Source organism: Dromaius novaehollandiae, chromosome 12, assembly GCF_036370855.1.
Source record: "Dromaius novaehollandiae isolate bDroNov1 chromosome 12, bDroNov1.hap1, whole genome shotgun sequence".
Classification (NCBI taxonomy): domain Eukaryota; kingdom Metazoa; phylum Chordata; class Aves; order Casuariiformes; family Dromaiidae; genus Dromaius; species Dromaius novaehollandiae.
The window spans coordinates 18,553,592-18,570,052 of NC_088109.1; the positions used below are offsets into that span (position 1 = coordinate 18,553,592).

Below are 16,461 nucleotides of genomic sequence, written 5' to 3' on the forward strand. Positions count from 1 at the left end.
CTGAAATTGCTCTTGGCTAATGAGACTCTCCCCATAGCGGAGGATACTTATCTGCTAGGTGGGAGATAATCTCCGGGAGAACGAGGGCAGCCTAGATTTTAAGAATAGCTTGATTGTATGTAAAGGCAAGGAACAAGGATTTTTTTTTTTTTAAACGTTAAAGAAGCAAAGTTTATCAGACAAAGTGGCGATTCCTAGCCTGGAGTGGAGATGGGCTGGAGTGCGGGGGCAGCAAGCCGGGAGCGGTGGCAGACCACTTGTCCGGCCACAGTTTGCACCTCTGTGAATAAGCCGGGGAAAGGCAGGGGGTTAGGAGGGAGATGGGCTCCAGGGCTCCTTTGCCACAGCCTGGCGACATGGAGGGAGGTGGTAGTGAGCAGGACAAGCATCAGAGACACTGGAAGAATAACAAGCAAATACAGAGAAGTAAATAAAAAGGAGCAAGCAACACAAGTCCTTTGGCTAGCTAGGACCAGCTCTATGTCTTGCGTTAAGGGTGCATGGAGAAAAGCTCAGGCTGCCCTGCCTAGGGCCGCATTTACAGAGCTATGCTGAAGTAACTGACATTAGGCAGGATTTTTTCAGCTTCCCCAGCCTTCATCTACCTGCTCTCATTAATTAAAGCTGCACTGAATGCTGCAGCAAACTCCCCTCCCTTTCATCTGCAGGTAGGCACCTTTGTGAGCAGCTCAGTTTTCAAAGCTCCTGAGTGCTTTCAGCTCCTGTTAACGTCAGCCGCTCGCAGGACCCTTCCCAAAGCCATGCACGAGGCACAATTTATCTGGGGGGGTTCAAGGCTATGTGGCTTTTGGCCTCCCAAAAAGGGGTCTCGGTGTGCTGGGTGCCTGACTCTGGCCTGAGCGCTGGAGACAGGCTCACTGACCCAGCCTGGCTGCCGGTGCTGGCGGTGAGACTCGATCTCAAGGGCTCTGGCAGGTTTTGTTGCATCATTTATCATTTTCAGGAGGATGCAGGAAACTGCTTGCTCAGTGTCATATTGCAGCTAGCAAGCAGCATCCCACAGCTTCGCATTCAGAAAAAAAGAATCCCTGAAAAACCCAGCCACTCTTCTTTGTCACCCACAGGAGTGTAGTCTGTCCTCTTTTATCATGTTTCATGTCTTTTATTTATATATATTTTTTCTTTTTTACAGAGCCAGCAGAAACTCTCAGATCATCTGTATGCACCAGCTGAGTCTCGCCGAGCTGCTCCCGCATGCCGCCCCGGCTGGGTTCACCTAAAGCATCCCCAGGGAAGGCACCAGCCCCAGTGAGACACTGCGTACATCTCGTATGGAAGAAAATTGTGGCAGCAAGTAATACACCTGCTCAGATTTTTTTTTTTTTTTTGCACTTAGTGAAGTTATGAATTTCTCCGAGACATTAAAGAAAATGCCTGAGTGCCCTCCCCCCAGGCGCCAGCGACCCTGCACACCGTGGGTGCAGAACGGGAAACCAGCAGGGCCAGATGGTTATGGAGCCGAATTTTACAGGCTTGTAGCTCCATCCCTCAAGCTCAGTGGGTTTGTCAGAAATGTTTAATCATAGCCTGAATAGGCTAACAAAAAAAAAAAAAAAATTCTTTCCTCACGCATTGAAGCGTGCAGGACTTCTGGAGGCCATACACAAAAAGAAAAAAAAAAAAGGTTTGAAACCTGGGTTTGCACACTTATTGCTGAAATTCCTACTGACTTGGTAGTTTCCCGACACTGACTTTCTTCTAAAACGTGTTGTGAGACCTTTGCGTTGTGTGGGCGAAGGACACGGTGGAGGGGAGCATCACCTCGGATATTCTCTTCTCACCTATTTCTCTGTTCTGCTCCCAGGGGAGATATAAAGGCCGGTTTAAACACCAGCCATCTGCAGAGGGCACCGAGATGGCCTCTCTCGTGGCAAACACTGGTGTGGGGAGACCCTGCACCGCCACTGCCCCAGTGCCTTGGGGAGCCACGTGGGTACCTGTCACTGCAAGGGGAAAATGCCCAGACAGCAGTAATTAAATTACCCTTCTCTCCGTGCGTGTGTGCTAAGTGTCCAGATTTTTAGCCATTTTTTTCAAGACCAAGCCAAGAAACAGCATGTGACATCCCTTTTCATGTCCCGTGTCCCATGTGTGTCCTATGTTTCATGTTACAAAGAATTAAGTATGTTGGTCACCTTATCACAACACTGAGCTCTGTTAAGAAATTAAAGGGGAAAAGGTGTAGCAATTATCTCTGATGGCCAGCGAGTCTCCACACCTTGGAAACAGTCAAATGTGCTCTGTATCCGCTGCTCGCCTTGGCTTTTCCGAGAGGCAGTAAGCAGTTAAGCGGAGTAGTGCTGCGGATTAGTTCTTTGCCATTTGCTGAGCAATTCAGGCTCTCACTATACAAACAGCAGTTGGGTCTCGGGAAGCTCAGTGCATGAGGTACTTAGATCTGATAGACAACGTTCATTGTGCTTTTAATCAGTGACAATGAATTAAATTGTACATATTAAAAGCCAATTATATAATAACCTGTAGTTAGTGTCATACATGTCACTGGGAGCAATACCCCTACCCTACTTACCAGGCCTGTTTTGGAAAACATCTAAAGATCCGTGCTCTTTATAAGAAAAAGACTGTTATTTATAAATTACAGGTTGAAGTCTCATTCAGTGTAAACTGGAGTCATGCTATGGATTTCAGCTGAGCTATACTGAATAGCACCTGGTGAAGATTTGGCTTTTTTAACACTGCAAAATCAATCAATCAGGGTCACATTAGCCCAGCAACAGCCGGGAAGGTGTGCTGTGTGCAGCAGGCCAATTCGCCGCAGAGGACCACTCCTCCGCTGGGTCTCCTTGCCCACCAGCAACCAAGTCAGGGATGGGACTGAGTTCATTCTTATGCTTTAATTATAATACAGGCAAAATGTAAATAAAAGAAGTTATTCCGCTTCGCAACTAACAAACACGCCTTAAAAATAAAAACATACACACGAGACTCTTCCCTTTGGATGAATATTTCCATTTATTCCAACTGGAAAAAACATTTTTTTAAATATACTTAAGTGTTTTTTTTCTTTTCTTTTTAAAGGAATAATAATTATCACATTGTCCTTTACAAACAACAAAAAAATTCCTAGCAATAGTTTGTGGTATGGAGACATCCATTGTCAAGATCTCCTGCATCTGCTGCTTTGAGTAGGCAACGCTTTGTTCCCACGCTCTTGGCCAGGGTGCTCAGGCCAGCGCCAGCCCCACAGCGGGCCGCATCCAGCCCCTCTGCCGCGGGGCTGGGGCTGGCAGGCCGGCTCCCGGCACCCCAAGATGCTCCTAAAGCTTTTGGGACGAGTGCCGCACAGTGGGGCTACCTCTCCCAGGAGCACCGCGGGTCAAAGCAGAGGTTTCCATAACCCACTCCGTGGTGCCCAGCTGCATCTTTAGGTGCCAAGAGCCTCTTTGCAAATGCTCCTGCGCTGCTGACGGCAACGGGAGCTTTGCCACCAGCGCTGGCAGCGGGAGACGGGTACCAAAACGCAGTAGCAAAGGCTGCGAGGAAGCCGTGCCCTGGGAACCGCTGCGAGAAGCCGCGCGCTTTTGCAATCCCGCACGTGCCTGCCGCCTCCGCTGTCCCTCCGGGACACACCTCGATGTCAGTACCTCAATGGTTTAAAAGCATACAGAGAAAAACTCACATCCACCATAATACAATACAGTTGAGCCCTATTTATATAACACTCGACCATGTCGATGCTTCTGTTGGTTTGTTCTAGCTCCAGGACTGGGTCCTGATCCCGCCCTGGGAAGGAGCCGCCGGCGACGAGCAGCCTCGGAGAGGCGAGGGCGCCTCGCCAGGGCAGGACCAGGCCCGCGGGGAGTAGGTTGCAGTCGTTCTCTTAACGCGTTAGGTAGTAGGCAATATTGAAACTTCCACTTGGTAATGAACAGCAGTTAACATAACCCAGGAAACTAGAGCACCATAAGACAAGTCTATATTCAAAACAACGTCATGCTGACATCACACAATTGCACCATTACACTTTTATTTACTCCAAATAATAGTTCAACGTTTAGTAACTTCAGCATTCTCTACAGAGATGTAAAATTCCTTCTCCAACTTTGGTCATTTACAACTTTGCAGACATTTGGTAGTTCTGGTCTTTTCTGTTCAACAAAAAAGTCACTTTTGCAACTGTCAGGATTCCTGTATTTGACTGAGAGAGCATACCTGAAAATCACAGGTGTGAGCAGACTTCAAAATGCCACCGAGGCCTCTTCAAGGTTTAATGAATCAGAAAATGTTCTCTTCATTTACCAGGAAACAAAACAAACTTAAAAACAAAAAGAATTAAAAAAAACCTCAAACAAATAACAACTCAAAAATTCACTGATATACCTAAGAAATCTGATGATGAAATGAAAAGGGGATTCTGAAGTACCATTTGTTTAGCTCTGGCTGAAAACAGTTATGAATGTGCATGCATTTTCCCAGTGACTCCTAAGATATAGAAATTCCTCTGATATTACAAAATACAAAAATATTTTCTCCAAACTCTCATTTACATTGCATTTACAACAATCATGGAAATAACTTAGGCTCCCACACTGTCTGAGAGACAAATTACTTACCAAAATGGGTAATGAAAAACAAAAGTGTGGTGGAAAGCAAAAGCTACTAGCAAACTGATGGTTATCGTAAACAGTGGTAACTAAAACATATGGACCAACGAACCTTTAAAAGGTGGCAGTATTTGGGAGAAAGAGGAAAAACTACTAGGTAAGTATTACAGGCTAAAGTGAACTTTTTTTTTCCTCAAAGTAAGATGTGCAAAATATATTCACCGTGCCCACGATTATGACTATTTATAGAAGCCAGTCTACAACCTTCTTACAAATCCCTAATCTTCAGGTCTTTTTGTTACAACAAAAGCGCTTACATGATCTAAAACAGTGCAAGTTTGTGAGTTAATTTACATTCTCTGAAGGTGCCTGGCAAGGATGCCATTAGGATATGATACAGTTTTTGCTCTTTTGCCTTTTCCGGCTGTGCAACTGTCCTCTGCCGCCCAAGGTGGAAGACTTGGGCATGCTGTAGGAGCCGTACTTGTGCAGGAGCTCTTCGCTGGTCACGTACCGGAGCCGGGAGGGTTGCGGAATCGGCTCCCCGAGGAAATAGCCTTCGTTGTCGGACTCGGAGGAGGAGGAGCAGGTCGAACACCAGTCGTACTCGGCAAAGTAGGGCCCCCACCGCTCGCCCAGGTGGTTCTGCAGGGCGAGATCCGACACCGTCCGCGGACACTGGCCGTAGACGTCCCTGCGGGGACCGTGCTCCCTGGCCTCTCTGCAGCTCCTCTGGTGCATGAACTGGTCGTAGTCTTCCCTGGCTCGCAGGGACGGCCGCTCCTTCAGCCGGCAGCACTGCTCGCTGGCGAGGTGGAGGGCGTTATCCGAACGGGAGCGGCGAGACCGCCGAGGCCTGTGCGGGCGGTAGTGCCGGTCGTCGTCCCGCAGGTTAGTTCGTCGGCGCGTGCGCTCGCTCATGGGGGCATGCCTGGCGCCGTCCTGCGCGGCCAGTTTGCTCCCCGGCACCCCGCTGCCGTAGTCGAAGCTCTGGTGCATCCTCCCGTGCGACGGCCGCTCTCGGTACCCGATGGGGCTGGCGAGGTTGTGCAGGTTGGGCTCCATGTCCTGGTACTGCTGCACGGACAAGAGGCTACGGACGGATTCGGCGCTTCGAAATTGCACGGAGGAATTCAGGGTCCCCATGTTGCTCATCTTCTCCGAGACGTTCATGCCAGAGTCTTTGCTCAGGTCCGGCATGGAGAATCTGGAGAGATGCTCCTGGCGCTTGGCTCCGCCGTCTGCAGAGAGGCCTTGGCAGGGAATGGGGAAAGGAGGAAAGAAAAGGGAGTTAAGGAGGAGAGTTTCCTAGCAGCAGAGATGCAGCAAGAACAGCTGGTTTTGGCCTGACACTGTGGACTTTTGCTTTAAAGAAAGCCTTGGTCTTTCAGATGCCCTCCTAAAGAGCCACCCAACAGGCTTATTTTTTTTTAGAAAGCAGCCGGTTCCCCCTTTGGGGAAATCGCACCAATTTAAGATGTTTTGAGTAGGACTCCAAGGAACGTTAGATGCTTTTCATGACTTCCTTCTCCATATGTCTATGCTGTCTGTGACTTGACAGGAATAACTACTGATACCCAGCAACAAATTCATGCGTCGGAGGTAACCTGAGGTCTCCCGCATGCCGAAATAACTAGGGTGCCATGATCCGGCACCCACACCTTGCACAAGGATGACATGTTCTGAAGGAGTTAACAGAAATCAAAGCCGAAAACGGGGCCACCAACTCAGACTCGTCCCCACGCTGCACAGCCACAGTGTCCAGGGTGACACATGCAACAGGCCCACGTGAACGCAGCCCCACGCTCGGCCAAGAGAAGGCAGGCATGGACACGGGCTAATTCACCACCACCGAACGGCCCTCACACGGCTCCTCCCGGCGAGGGGAGGGCGCCTGTCCCCAGGCACCGCGTGTTTCACTGCTCGAGGTTCAGAAGGAGCAAAAAACTAAGCAAAGCCGGAGACCACCCACTGGAGTTCCCTGTAGGTAGAAAAAGAGCTGGAGGGTCAGGTCGCGAGCAGCTCGCTGCAGATATCCAGGGAGCCGGACATGGAGAGCAGCCAGGAGCGAGCTCCAGCTTTCCACGTAGCCCCGATGAACCTCCCCGCCTGGGAACGCGGCCCGCTGGGTCTCCCCCGCGCGCTCGGCAAGCCCTGAGCTGCTGCAAGGTGCTTTCCATCAGCCTCCAGCCCCGAAAGCCTCCAACCAGGCAGCGGGGAAGCAAGGAGTCAGCTCGGCACCCTCCAACGAGCGAGACGCTCAGCACACCCCACCTCTCCCCGGTCCCCGGCCTGCTTTCTGTGCGTTTTCTGGCTATTTTCTGGCTATCTATCTCCACGTAGGCTTGACAACTGGCAGCAGCGAGCGCTTGCATTACAAGCTCAGGACAGCGCGTTTCGCAAGCTCTTTCAAAGGAAATACATTTCAGCCCAAATGAAACGCAGAGTGTTTGCTTTGGCACCCTCCTCCTCGTCATTCTTTGACAATCGCCCTGCGCAGACCAAATCCTGAGCACTGTGCACCATCAGCACGATTTTCAGCATGACGCACACCCCTTATGCAATCACCAAGAATTTATGACTTTGTAAATTAATTAAAAAAAACAACAACCCAGCCCACAATTCAAGAATAAACTGCTTTTTCCCTTAATAAAAGCTGCTTACATTTCATCAAGAGCTCAGCTCCTTTGGCATTAGCTGTTGCCTGCCAAACATTAACGAGAACAAGGTCTGCTGTTAGCAACCCTGCCTGCAGTCTGGTTCAGTGTTTCTTTGGACTTGGCCTTAAAATGATCAACTGATACTGCAAAAATGGGTAAAGTCTTTCAGAAGTGCCTGTCGCAGCCTGACCTTATGCTCCATGGCACCAGCCAGGGCTCCAGCACTTCAGTATAACCCGCCGTTGATATTTCATCCCAGCTCTTGCACTGTTTGGCTTTATTCCCCGAGTCCCAGCTGCCAGAGCCGGGTTATAGAGTGAGAATCTCGGCTCATTTGCTTTTCTGCTTTAATCGCGCTGTTTCTCGACTTTATGATTGCAGAGAAAAGTTAAGCGAAGGCAGCTCCTGAATGCCCTGGGAAAGGTGAGAGGTTAAAAAAGGGAAAACCACGTGTTGTTCTGGAAAGGACGCACTTCTCGGGCCCGCTGCATGACTTTTTGAAGCCACCCCGACCTCTGGTTTCGGTGGGAAGTGAGTTAAACCAGCCCTGGCGCTGCCTGAGCCTCGCTTCCCGTCCGCTTGCAGCTACCTGGCCGCTCTTTCCCCTGCCACTGCTACGAGAGCAGGCGTTTTTTATCCTGGCCAATGCACCCTCCCACTGGAGCTGCTGTCCTGTGCGTTTTGATCCCGCTCGCGCCGTTTGTCCCCTTAGTCACTTCTCCTGGCCTCCCCGCACCGCCAGGCCGGCGAGAGTCCTGAGGCACAGGGGAGCCGAGAGGATGACCCTCGCCCTGCCACCACACGTGGTCGTTGGGGACATGCTGGCAAGAGCAGCCTTGTGTGCTGGGAGCCTCGGGGACACGGGTGGCCAGGTGCAAGTCTGCTCTCTACTGTCCTCTAATACAGCTTTTATGCTTTGACTGAGAAACGCTGACATTATATGAGGGCGGATCTCCATTTCCTGGCCTTTATTGCAATTTCAGTGTGGGCAACTCCATAGATTCACATCCAGCTGCAGCAAGGGAAGGCAGACTCAGTGATTCGCATGCTGAGTTTTTGGGAGAGTCCTGGGTCTCCGGTCCCCTTGCAAGCAGCCTCCACCACGTACAGCAGGCGCTTTTGCTTCTCCTCCTCGAAGCACTGGCCGGCACGCAGGGAAGCCATTGCACACGAGGGGCTTGCGATACACGTACAGTTCATACTGCAAGGTTTAATCAGCGCTTCTTAGGTCCAGGGGACGTTTTGGCTGCTCATCCAGACAGCCTGATTATAATTAAGCACACACATTTTTAAGATCTGGAATCGCTGGGGAAACACTGATTGCAAGCCGAATCCAGCGTTGAGCACGTAGACCACGATCAACAGCAAACAGACCTAAGGGCGCAATAGCACACGCACCGGGGAGAGCACATCGAAGCAAGCCCGAAATCAGTCAGATGTCTTAATTTCTGCATGCAACAGAGCGGGGAACTTTTTCCTTGCGGAGGGCCAAAAAAACGTGTCTTTCAGAGCCCGCTTGGCAGGCTACACGCGCACACCGCTAAGCGCTCCGCAGCGACTCGCCCAGAAAAGCACGTGGCCGGGGCCATCAGAAATGCCACCGAGGGCCACCTTCGGCCCCCGGCTGCTGCGGCGCTGGCCCTGCTGTCTCCCCTGGACCCCCGTCAGGAGAAAGCTTAGCCCCACTGCCGCCCCATGGAGGCCAGCAGGAAGAGGGGAAAGCGCCAGACAAGGTTCAGTTCTGGGATGAGCTTCGCCAAGTCTAAGCTAAATCCATTTAAAAATTTAAAAAGTGTCCCACGTTTCAGGCCGCTTGCCAAGGTTAAACTTTTGCAGTCGGTTTGAAGCAACGTAGAAGGAGCCCTTGCAGCATAGGAACAAATAAGGGGAACCTCAGCAGAAAGAAAACGTTCCCTTCGTTTTTGCCTTACAAAATTGACTTAGTCTGGAGATCCCCAAACTTGTTTTTACCCGTGCTAGGGAGCTTCTCACTCGTTTGCGAGCCAAGCTTTGCACAGCATCGCTGCAGATACTCAGAGCTCTGCGGAGCTCACGGTCGCAGAGCACCAGGCTCCAGGTCGAGGATGCAACCTCTGACCCACGCCAAATAAAGGTGCTCCCAGCCTTAGCATTTATGCTGGGGCGAGGGGGGCGAAGACCTCCTGAGGGAGCTGCAAGGCTGCACCAGGAGCAGGGGCTGCCCCCTCCCCGCCGAGGGCCAGCTCGGTTTCTTGGAGGACGTGAAATACTCCTTCTGCTCCCAGGGGAGCCGCAAAGCCTCGGCCAGGAGCAGCCGGACCGCGCCAAGAGCGCTCCAGCCTGCCTGGAGAGCGCTCGGGGGACAGCAATAACCATTTGTCTAAAAAATGTGATCTAGAAAACATGACCTAGGAGAAAAGTTTGAAAGAACAGGGGTTGTTTAGTCTAGCAAAGCGAAGGCTGAAGGGGATATAATAACAGCTTTCAAATACAGAAGAACGCTTGCGGAGAGGAGGGGAACACACTCTTCTCCCTGTGCACCGAATTACTGTGAGGAAAATTCAGCTCAGGAGAGTATCCTCCTATACAATCACTGCGAAGATCGCCTGGAGAGGCTCTGTCACTGAGCACCCGGTGCCCTGCTGAGCACCTGGCTGCTCATCACACCCCACGCCACGGTGGCGGGTCCCACGGGCAAAAGCGGAGCGGCTGGGGGCCTGCCGTCCTCCGTGGCCACCAACGCCGGGAGATGGCCCTTCCCTCCGGTACACTCACCCTTCAGAGCGACCATGCCGAATTGAGGCCCCGTCTCCTTGAATTGCCCGTATTTATTTCTCTGGCCCTTTTCCCCTCACCCTTCCGAGGCCGGGGCGACTTTGCAAGCCCCGCTGCAGCCTGCCGCCTGTCTCACAGCCCCTCTCCATGCAAAGTAACAACCATGCAAAATAATAACGATAACACGTAAACCAACAGCGTCGAGCCCAAAGAGCCGGTGCTCCTTAGGCACACCGCCGCTGAAACCCCGCCACGACAAAGCAGCCGCACGTGCTTAAACCTCACCGGCTCCCGCGGGTGCTTTGCTAAGCCGGGTGCAAGCTGCATCCATGAGGAGTTATTAAAACCCTCAGCAAACGGCAGCAGAGGGGCTGGAGAGAGCAGGCGGGCCTGGCGTGGGACTGCAAACGCAGCGATCGCCGCTTCCGAGAGCATCCATGGGGGGACGGGCACGCTCAGGACAAGCTCCCCCGGACGCAGGGGCGGCATGCCGGGTCTCCGAGCCGCAGCCCTGCCGAATGGCCCCGAAGCAACACCGCTGCCCGTGCCTGGGGAAAGGGTGGCGCGGGGAGCACGCCGGAGAGCTGGGAGTCTCCTTTCTGGTAGAAGTCGTCAAAACCGGCCAAACGGCACTAAAACCTATCTGCAAATAGCACCGGCTGGGGTAATAATCTCATTTTATGATCCCTCCTGCATGGCGGCTTTTGTCTCTCAATGCCAGCAAGCCTAGCACCTTAGGAAAAAGGAGAGAATAAGGGAAAAAAGGTTATTCTGGGGCTCTCCCAGCCCAATGGACCTGTCTAGGGCAGCTTCCCTCTCCAGCCCGGGGAAGAGAGAGAAGCACCGTCAGGCCGTGGTGGTGCCTGCGAGCTGCAGACCCTCCGCTCGCCGCTGAGGACGCGGGGCTGGGACCTGCTCCCTGCCCCGGACAGCTCACCCCGGTGCCGCCGTACCACCTCCGCCTTAGCAGGGAGGAGGAATTTGGGCCCAGAAGTGGGATTTTTAGGGGCTCCTCCCAAACTTTCAATGCAGGGAGAGGCTGAGCCATTGAACACTTCTGGAACATAGGCCTGAGTCCCTCATCTGTACTACAAAACCAAAGAGAAACAGGTTTTATTTTTGTTTTTTTCCTGTTGTTGTTGTTGTTTTACAGCTTTCAACCTCTCCTACCATTGAGGAAGAAAAGGGGAATGGAGACAAACTAAGCAGTTAGGTTCCTTTTTGCAAATCACTCTTGCAAGGATCAGAGATGATACATGTGCATTCACATACTACTACTCTCTCTCTTTTCTAGATATATCACAGTTGTTTTGTCCTGGAGAAACAAGCTAGTTGGGGCCTTTGGGCATCTTACGACTCAGATGATAAGAAACGCTTGTGCCAAACACGCAAAATTACTTTCCACACTGTAACTGCACCAGTTAAACAGATTTTTCCCTGGATTTATACCTACGACAGATGAGAGGGAGACATGAAGCTCTGCTGCTCCCCTTGACTGAGCTCATTATCTCAAGGAATACTTAAAGTCTCTCTCTCCTTTTGCACATGCCAGTGTCACCATTCAATGCGACCTTACCTCCAAAAACACTCTTGCTCTCTGCAAGCAGCAACACAAACAGACTGCTATGGGAGAAAAAAATTTAGCCTGCAGGTACCTTCTTAAGTGGGCTATTAGACCAGCTGGCATTTTGTGGAAATGGCTGCTTAGAATCAGCAGAGATCAGCTTCTGATTTCTAATTCGGCTGCTAAGCACATACCACACTTGCATACCCTTTTTGCAGGACGATGCAAACACCTCGTAGACTAGCACTGCTCTGGGAGTACCACAAACCTTGGGGTCAGCCTGTACCAGACTGAGCATCCTCTGGGAAATGATTAACCTCTGGTAGGATCACACTCCTTCCCACGAGAAAAAAAACCCTGGACAGACTTGTCCTGATTGCCTAATGAAGGCAGCTAGGGTGCAAATATTGCTATGGTACCTGCTGCTTTGCGTTGTTGCTAATGCCATGAAAAAAGGGAAAAAATCAAAAGCAGCTGAAGGAAATCAACTATAAAAGATAAAATACAGTGAAAATTAGCTCTCTTGGAAGGAGAACTGGGAAATGTTTTCAGACCTCAGCTGAGCACCCCGAAGCAGCCCCGTGGGCCGGGCTTCCCAGGGACGCTCCCAGCTTTTGTGGCTGCTGATGTGGACACCCCGACCCACATCAGGGAGTGCCCTGATTTCGGGGCACGTCCCAGGCCAAGCTCCCAGAGACGCTCTCTCGTGGGCAGCGTGCTGCACCACGATGCCTCGTGCACGGCCGGAGGGTCTGAACACTGCTGAACGTATTAAAAATACGATAGGGACAACATCTGGCTATACGAGCCATCCTTCTGTCCAGAGGACAGGGACTGTGGCTACGCGCTCAGTTGTCATCTGCCTTCACCGACATCTCCAGCTAATTATTGGTTAAGTTGTAATAGAAACATCACAGCGAAATCCGCTGCCAGGAAGGAGTCAGTCAGCTTCTAACATGTGCTCTGCAGGTCGGGGACTGTTTGCCCTTCAGCTCCCTATAAAAACAGAACGTTTTCAGTGATGCCATAAAAATATTAGAGGGATTCAGCGTTAATTATTTCATTTCAGAAGGTGGAGCAACCGCGTGGAGTTAGCAACTCAGACGGACGTGGTTTTTTGGCATGACCGAAAGCCTGGAGCTCCTTGCAAAGCACCACTGGGGCTTGCCGGGTGCAAGTCACCAAATGACGCCGCGAAGCAAAGCGGCCGGGCGCTGCACCCCGCGTCCCCGTGGGCCGGCGCGGGGGAAAGGGGAGACCCCCCGCTGCTGGATTCGCACGGTAGCTAACGCTGCAGTTTAACAACTGCTTTGCACCTGGCTTCGAAAAAAGAATACTCGCGGGCAGGTCACCAAATCCCTCCATCCTCAAACGCTGCCTATTAAACGGGATAATAATTCTCTTTGTCCGCGATGCTCTGCGCTGGAGGAGCTGCCTGTTATTATCACAGTGCCTAGCCCCGGAGCTTGAACAGAGCCGGCTTCCAAAGCAGGAAAAATTATGACATCTCAGGCATTAATAAAAATGTTATCACCTTGCTCTTCAGAGGTACTGCTTAAATTCATTACAAGCCTCGTCATGCTGAGCGACTTCTCCGAAAAGCAGGAAAGAACAGAGTCATTAACACTGACATTGTCTGCAAGGAAATTTGTATTTTAGCTACGTATGGAAGCGGGGTGCCTTCGACAGATCTCCAGCATTTTAAAAAGGGGCTTCTAAAATAAAAGGCAGAATGAGTTTTCACCCTAACACGAGTTGCTAAACTTCTTGTCTCTTGACCTGTGTCCTCAATATCTTCTTATACTTAATCCCCAAAGCATGAAACAGCCACCTCCGTGCTCATGCATTGCTCACAGGAGCCTGGTGTTGCTCAAGACTGTTTGCACAGACGGGGTTTGCACAACGTGGGTCTTAACGACGTGAGCCGCCTTTGAAACTCGAGGCTTTGCTTCCGGGGACCTCGTTTCTGAGAACGATCCCTGACTCCCTCTCCATGTCATGTCTCTTCTTCTACTGCAGATATCTAAGCAGCTTGGGCAAAAGCCCCCTCCCTCCCGTTAGCTCCTCATCTCCCGCCTTTGCCGGCTGGGGAAATCGTGGCTGAACGTGGAGGAGAAAGCGAGCCAGTACCTCTGGCTAACCCACCAGACTCGGGATTTTCTTTTCCAAGAAGTTTTCTGCTCAGGGACTCCGGAGCAGAAGACATTAGTTGTGCCAGATTAGCGCAGTCGACCGATAATGTAAACTACCGTGGGCTCAAGAAAAACACCGTCGGCGGGGCTCTGAACCGGCCCCAAAGCCTGTCTGCAGACAGATACCCCGGGACACGCTTTTACTGCACATACACGCATTCCTGCAGTCACAAAATGAAAACCAAACACGTCTGGAGGAAGATGGCTACAGAATATTTCATTAGGAGGCACTCAGGGGAAAAGGGCTCAGCCGGACGGGAAAAGCATCTTGCCCGATTTTTTCTCGACAGCGGGATGAGAGACGAGAACAGGAGCTGTGCATAAAGGCGAAGGAATCTGCCTTAACGAGTAACATGCTTGACGACTGCGTAACACGCAGAAGGGGTTAACTGGGCCTACTTCAAAGCATGTAAAAATATTTTTAGCCCTCAATGGCGGCTTGCAGCAGTTCTTTAGCTGCTGAATGCTGGAATCTGTCTCTGCTTTCGCAGTTGGCCTTGGCTCTTCCCCCTCTTCACAAAGGGGAGGATTAAAGAGCTTGGAAACATTTGTTTTGAACTATGCAGAAAGGCCAACCATCTATAAAGCGCTGCATTGGGTAAACAAGCAAACGCAGCGAGACAGCGGTGCCACGCACGACCGTCAGGGTCTGCCGGCACCGCCGCGGCACCGCGCTGGCCTCCGCGGGGAGGCTGGGCGTGCAGAGGGCTTAACGCAGCTCAAGGGAGGAGCCCTTTTTTTCCTTAAACGGGGAAACAAGTAGAGGTTTTCGTATTACTGGAAATGTTTATTTAAGACTCTGAGTGTGCAGGGAGCAGCAGCGAGTCAGGAGGCAAAGCAGCCCATCAACCTCACCCTCTTGTGTTTAAAGAGAAACCTGGGAGATCCCTGATGGAGGAGGAAACGTTTCGGTTACGTTTAGCCTTAATGGGAAGACATGTGCATCAAAGGTACGCGGCGCACGCCCACAGTGGCGCCGGCCCAGAGTACACACAGCGGCTCACATCACACGCAAACGCTCTGCCCTTTCCCCCGCTGGCTCCCTGCGTTTCCCTTTGGCACGGCGGCTGGCGAGCCCGCTCCGCTCGGGAACGCCTCCGCGCTCGCTCGGCTTCGCCGCAGGGCTTCAGGCTGTTTTTGCATGCTGCAAAGGCAATTAGGCCGTCAGCCCCCGGGGGCAGCCCAAACCTTTGATCGTCACCTGAACGCGCTCCCGCGCCTGCTCTCAGGCTTTGCCAGCCCACTCCCACCAAGCCGGAGCAAGCCCCCCATCCCTGCCGCTCCAGGGTGACCTACCTGTAGCATTCGACAGCGCGAGGGACTCCATGGAGCCCCGCGGAGTTTGCTCCGTGGGCGTCAGGTCCTCCGTGAACTTAAGTGCGTTGATGGGATGCCGGGTCCGACACTGCTGCGTCGGCATCCTGCCTTCCTCCTCTTCCTCTTCGTACTTGGGGACTTTCATACTTCCTCTGGTCTCGGGGAAGCTCTGGTTGGACATATCGCTGTAGCTCTCCTGCGAGCGAAGCCTTCCTGAATAGTAGTCCTCTCGGCAGTCCTGGATGAAGCTGCTGCTGTGCCCCTTCATCGCCAGCGAGGAACTTCTCTTTGGGTTGCTGAAATGTTTGGCCCACAAATCTGGCTGGGAGGCTGGCACCTGGCTGGGGCTATACGAGGTCCTTATATTGCATTGGCTGAGAAGTTGCAGAGGGCTTTGGGACTGACTTTGCTCCATTTTATTCCCGTAGTGGTAGAGCTCCTCCCTGCTCCTCCACAGGTGCTCTCTGTTGAGGCTGGGCGTCTGACTGGAGAGGCTCAGCAAATCCATCTGCAGCGAGAGCGGATCCACGTCCGTGGAGAGGCGGTTGGAGGTCACCTGCAGCTGGCCGCACTGATTCAACATGCTGTCCTCGGCCTTCCCCTTGTTCTTGCCGATCTTGGCGCTGCGGCGCGATTCCTTCGCTCTCGCGTTCTGAAACGCTGAGTCCGACGAGTCCGAGCCGTTGGGGTCGTCGCCGACGCTGCACGCCCGGGAGCAGAATATCTGCCCTTGCTTGGGCAGGAACGGCCGGCCCAGGAGGGACTTCTTGCACTGAGCGCAGCAGAAACAGGTCTCGGTGGCGTGCCAGTGTTGACCGTCGTACGTCATCTGGCCTTGGTCAATACCTTGAGGGGGGGAAACCGCACAGAAAGCGTCAGAATTAAGCCACGTACTGGAAGTTAAGTGCTCCCTTCCCGAAACTTTATGCGCCCATCACTTAACACTGCACTTAACACTCGTCTTGAGCAGCCGTCCCACGTGAGCGATACATACCCGGGCTCGCTTTCGGAAGGACTTCAGTGGGGTTTCTCCAGCGAGTGAAACTAAGCCTGTTTCTAATTCTTTGCAGGTTCCAGGCTTTTGCTGAGCAGTTACTCAGTGTTGGAAAAGGCAGCAGAATCGAGCCTCAAGCTATTTCGTATTAAATGGGGATATTTCCGACCATAAAGCATAGGAATGCAAGAAGTTCTCCATAAAGGTCTCGAAGTCAGAGCAGTAATATGCTGACTATTTTAAAAACAAAATAAATCTCCGACCAAACCGAGAAGGGGAATCTGTGCTGCCTTCGTAACGGCGCAGCGGAACAGGACTGCTGCTCCACTCCCCACTGCCCCTCCGTCCAAACTTCACTTTAACCCCTGTGGCCCCTTCTCCAAAGGAGAGGGGA

General features: G+C 52.1%; 1 protein-coding gene across 6 annotated transcripts in view; it reads right to left on the reverse strand.

Moving 5' to 3' along the window:
* Positions 1–2,975: 2,975 nt before the first annotated feature.
* PRICKLE2 (prickle planar cell polarity protein 2) overlaps positions 2,976–16,461 on the reverse strand; it is a 107,438-nt gene continuing 93,952 nt past the window's right edge. For all 6 annotated transcript variants that reach the window (XM_064519135.1, XM_064519138.1, XM_026110834.2 and 3 more), the window contains 2 exons: positions 15,053–15,919; positions 2,976–5,839 (listed from right to left, as the gene is read on the reverse strand). In XM_064519135.1, the coding sequence (XP_064375205.1) occupies positions 4,971–5,839; positions 15,053–15,919 (1,736 nt within the window). In that variant the 3' untranslated portion in view covers positions 2,976–4,970. The remainder of the gene's footprint in view (positions 5,840–15,052; positions 15,920–16,461) is intronic.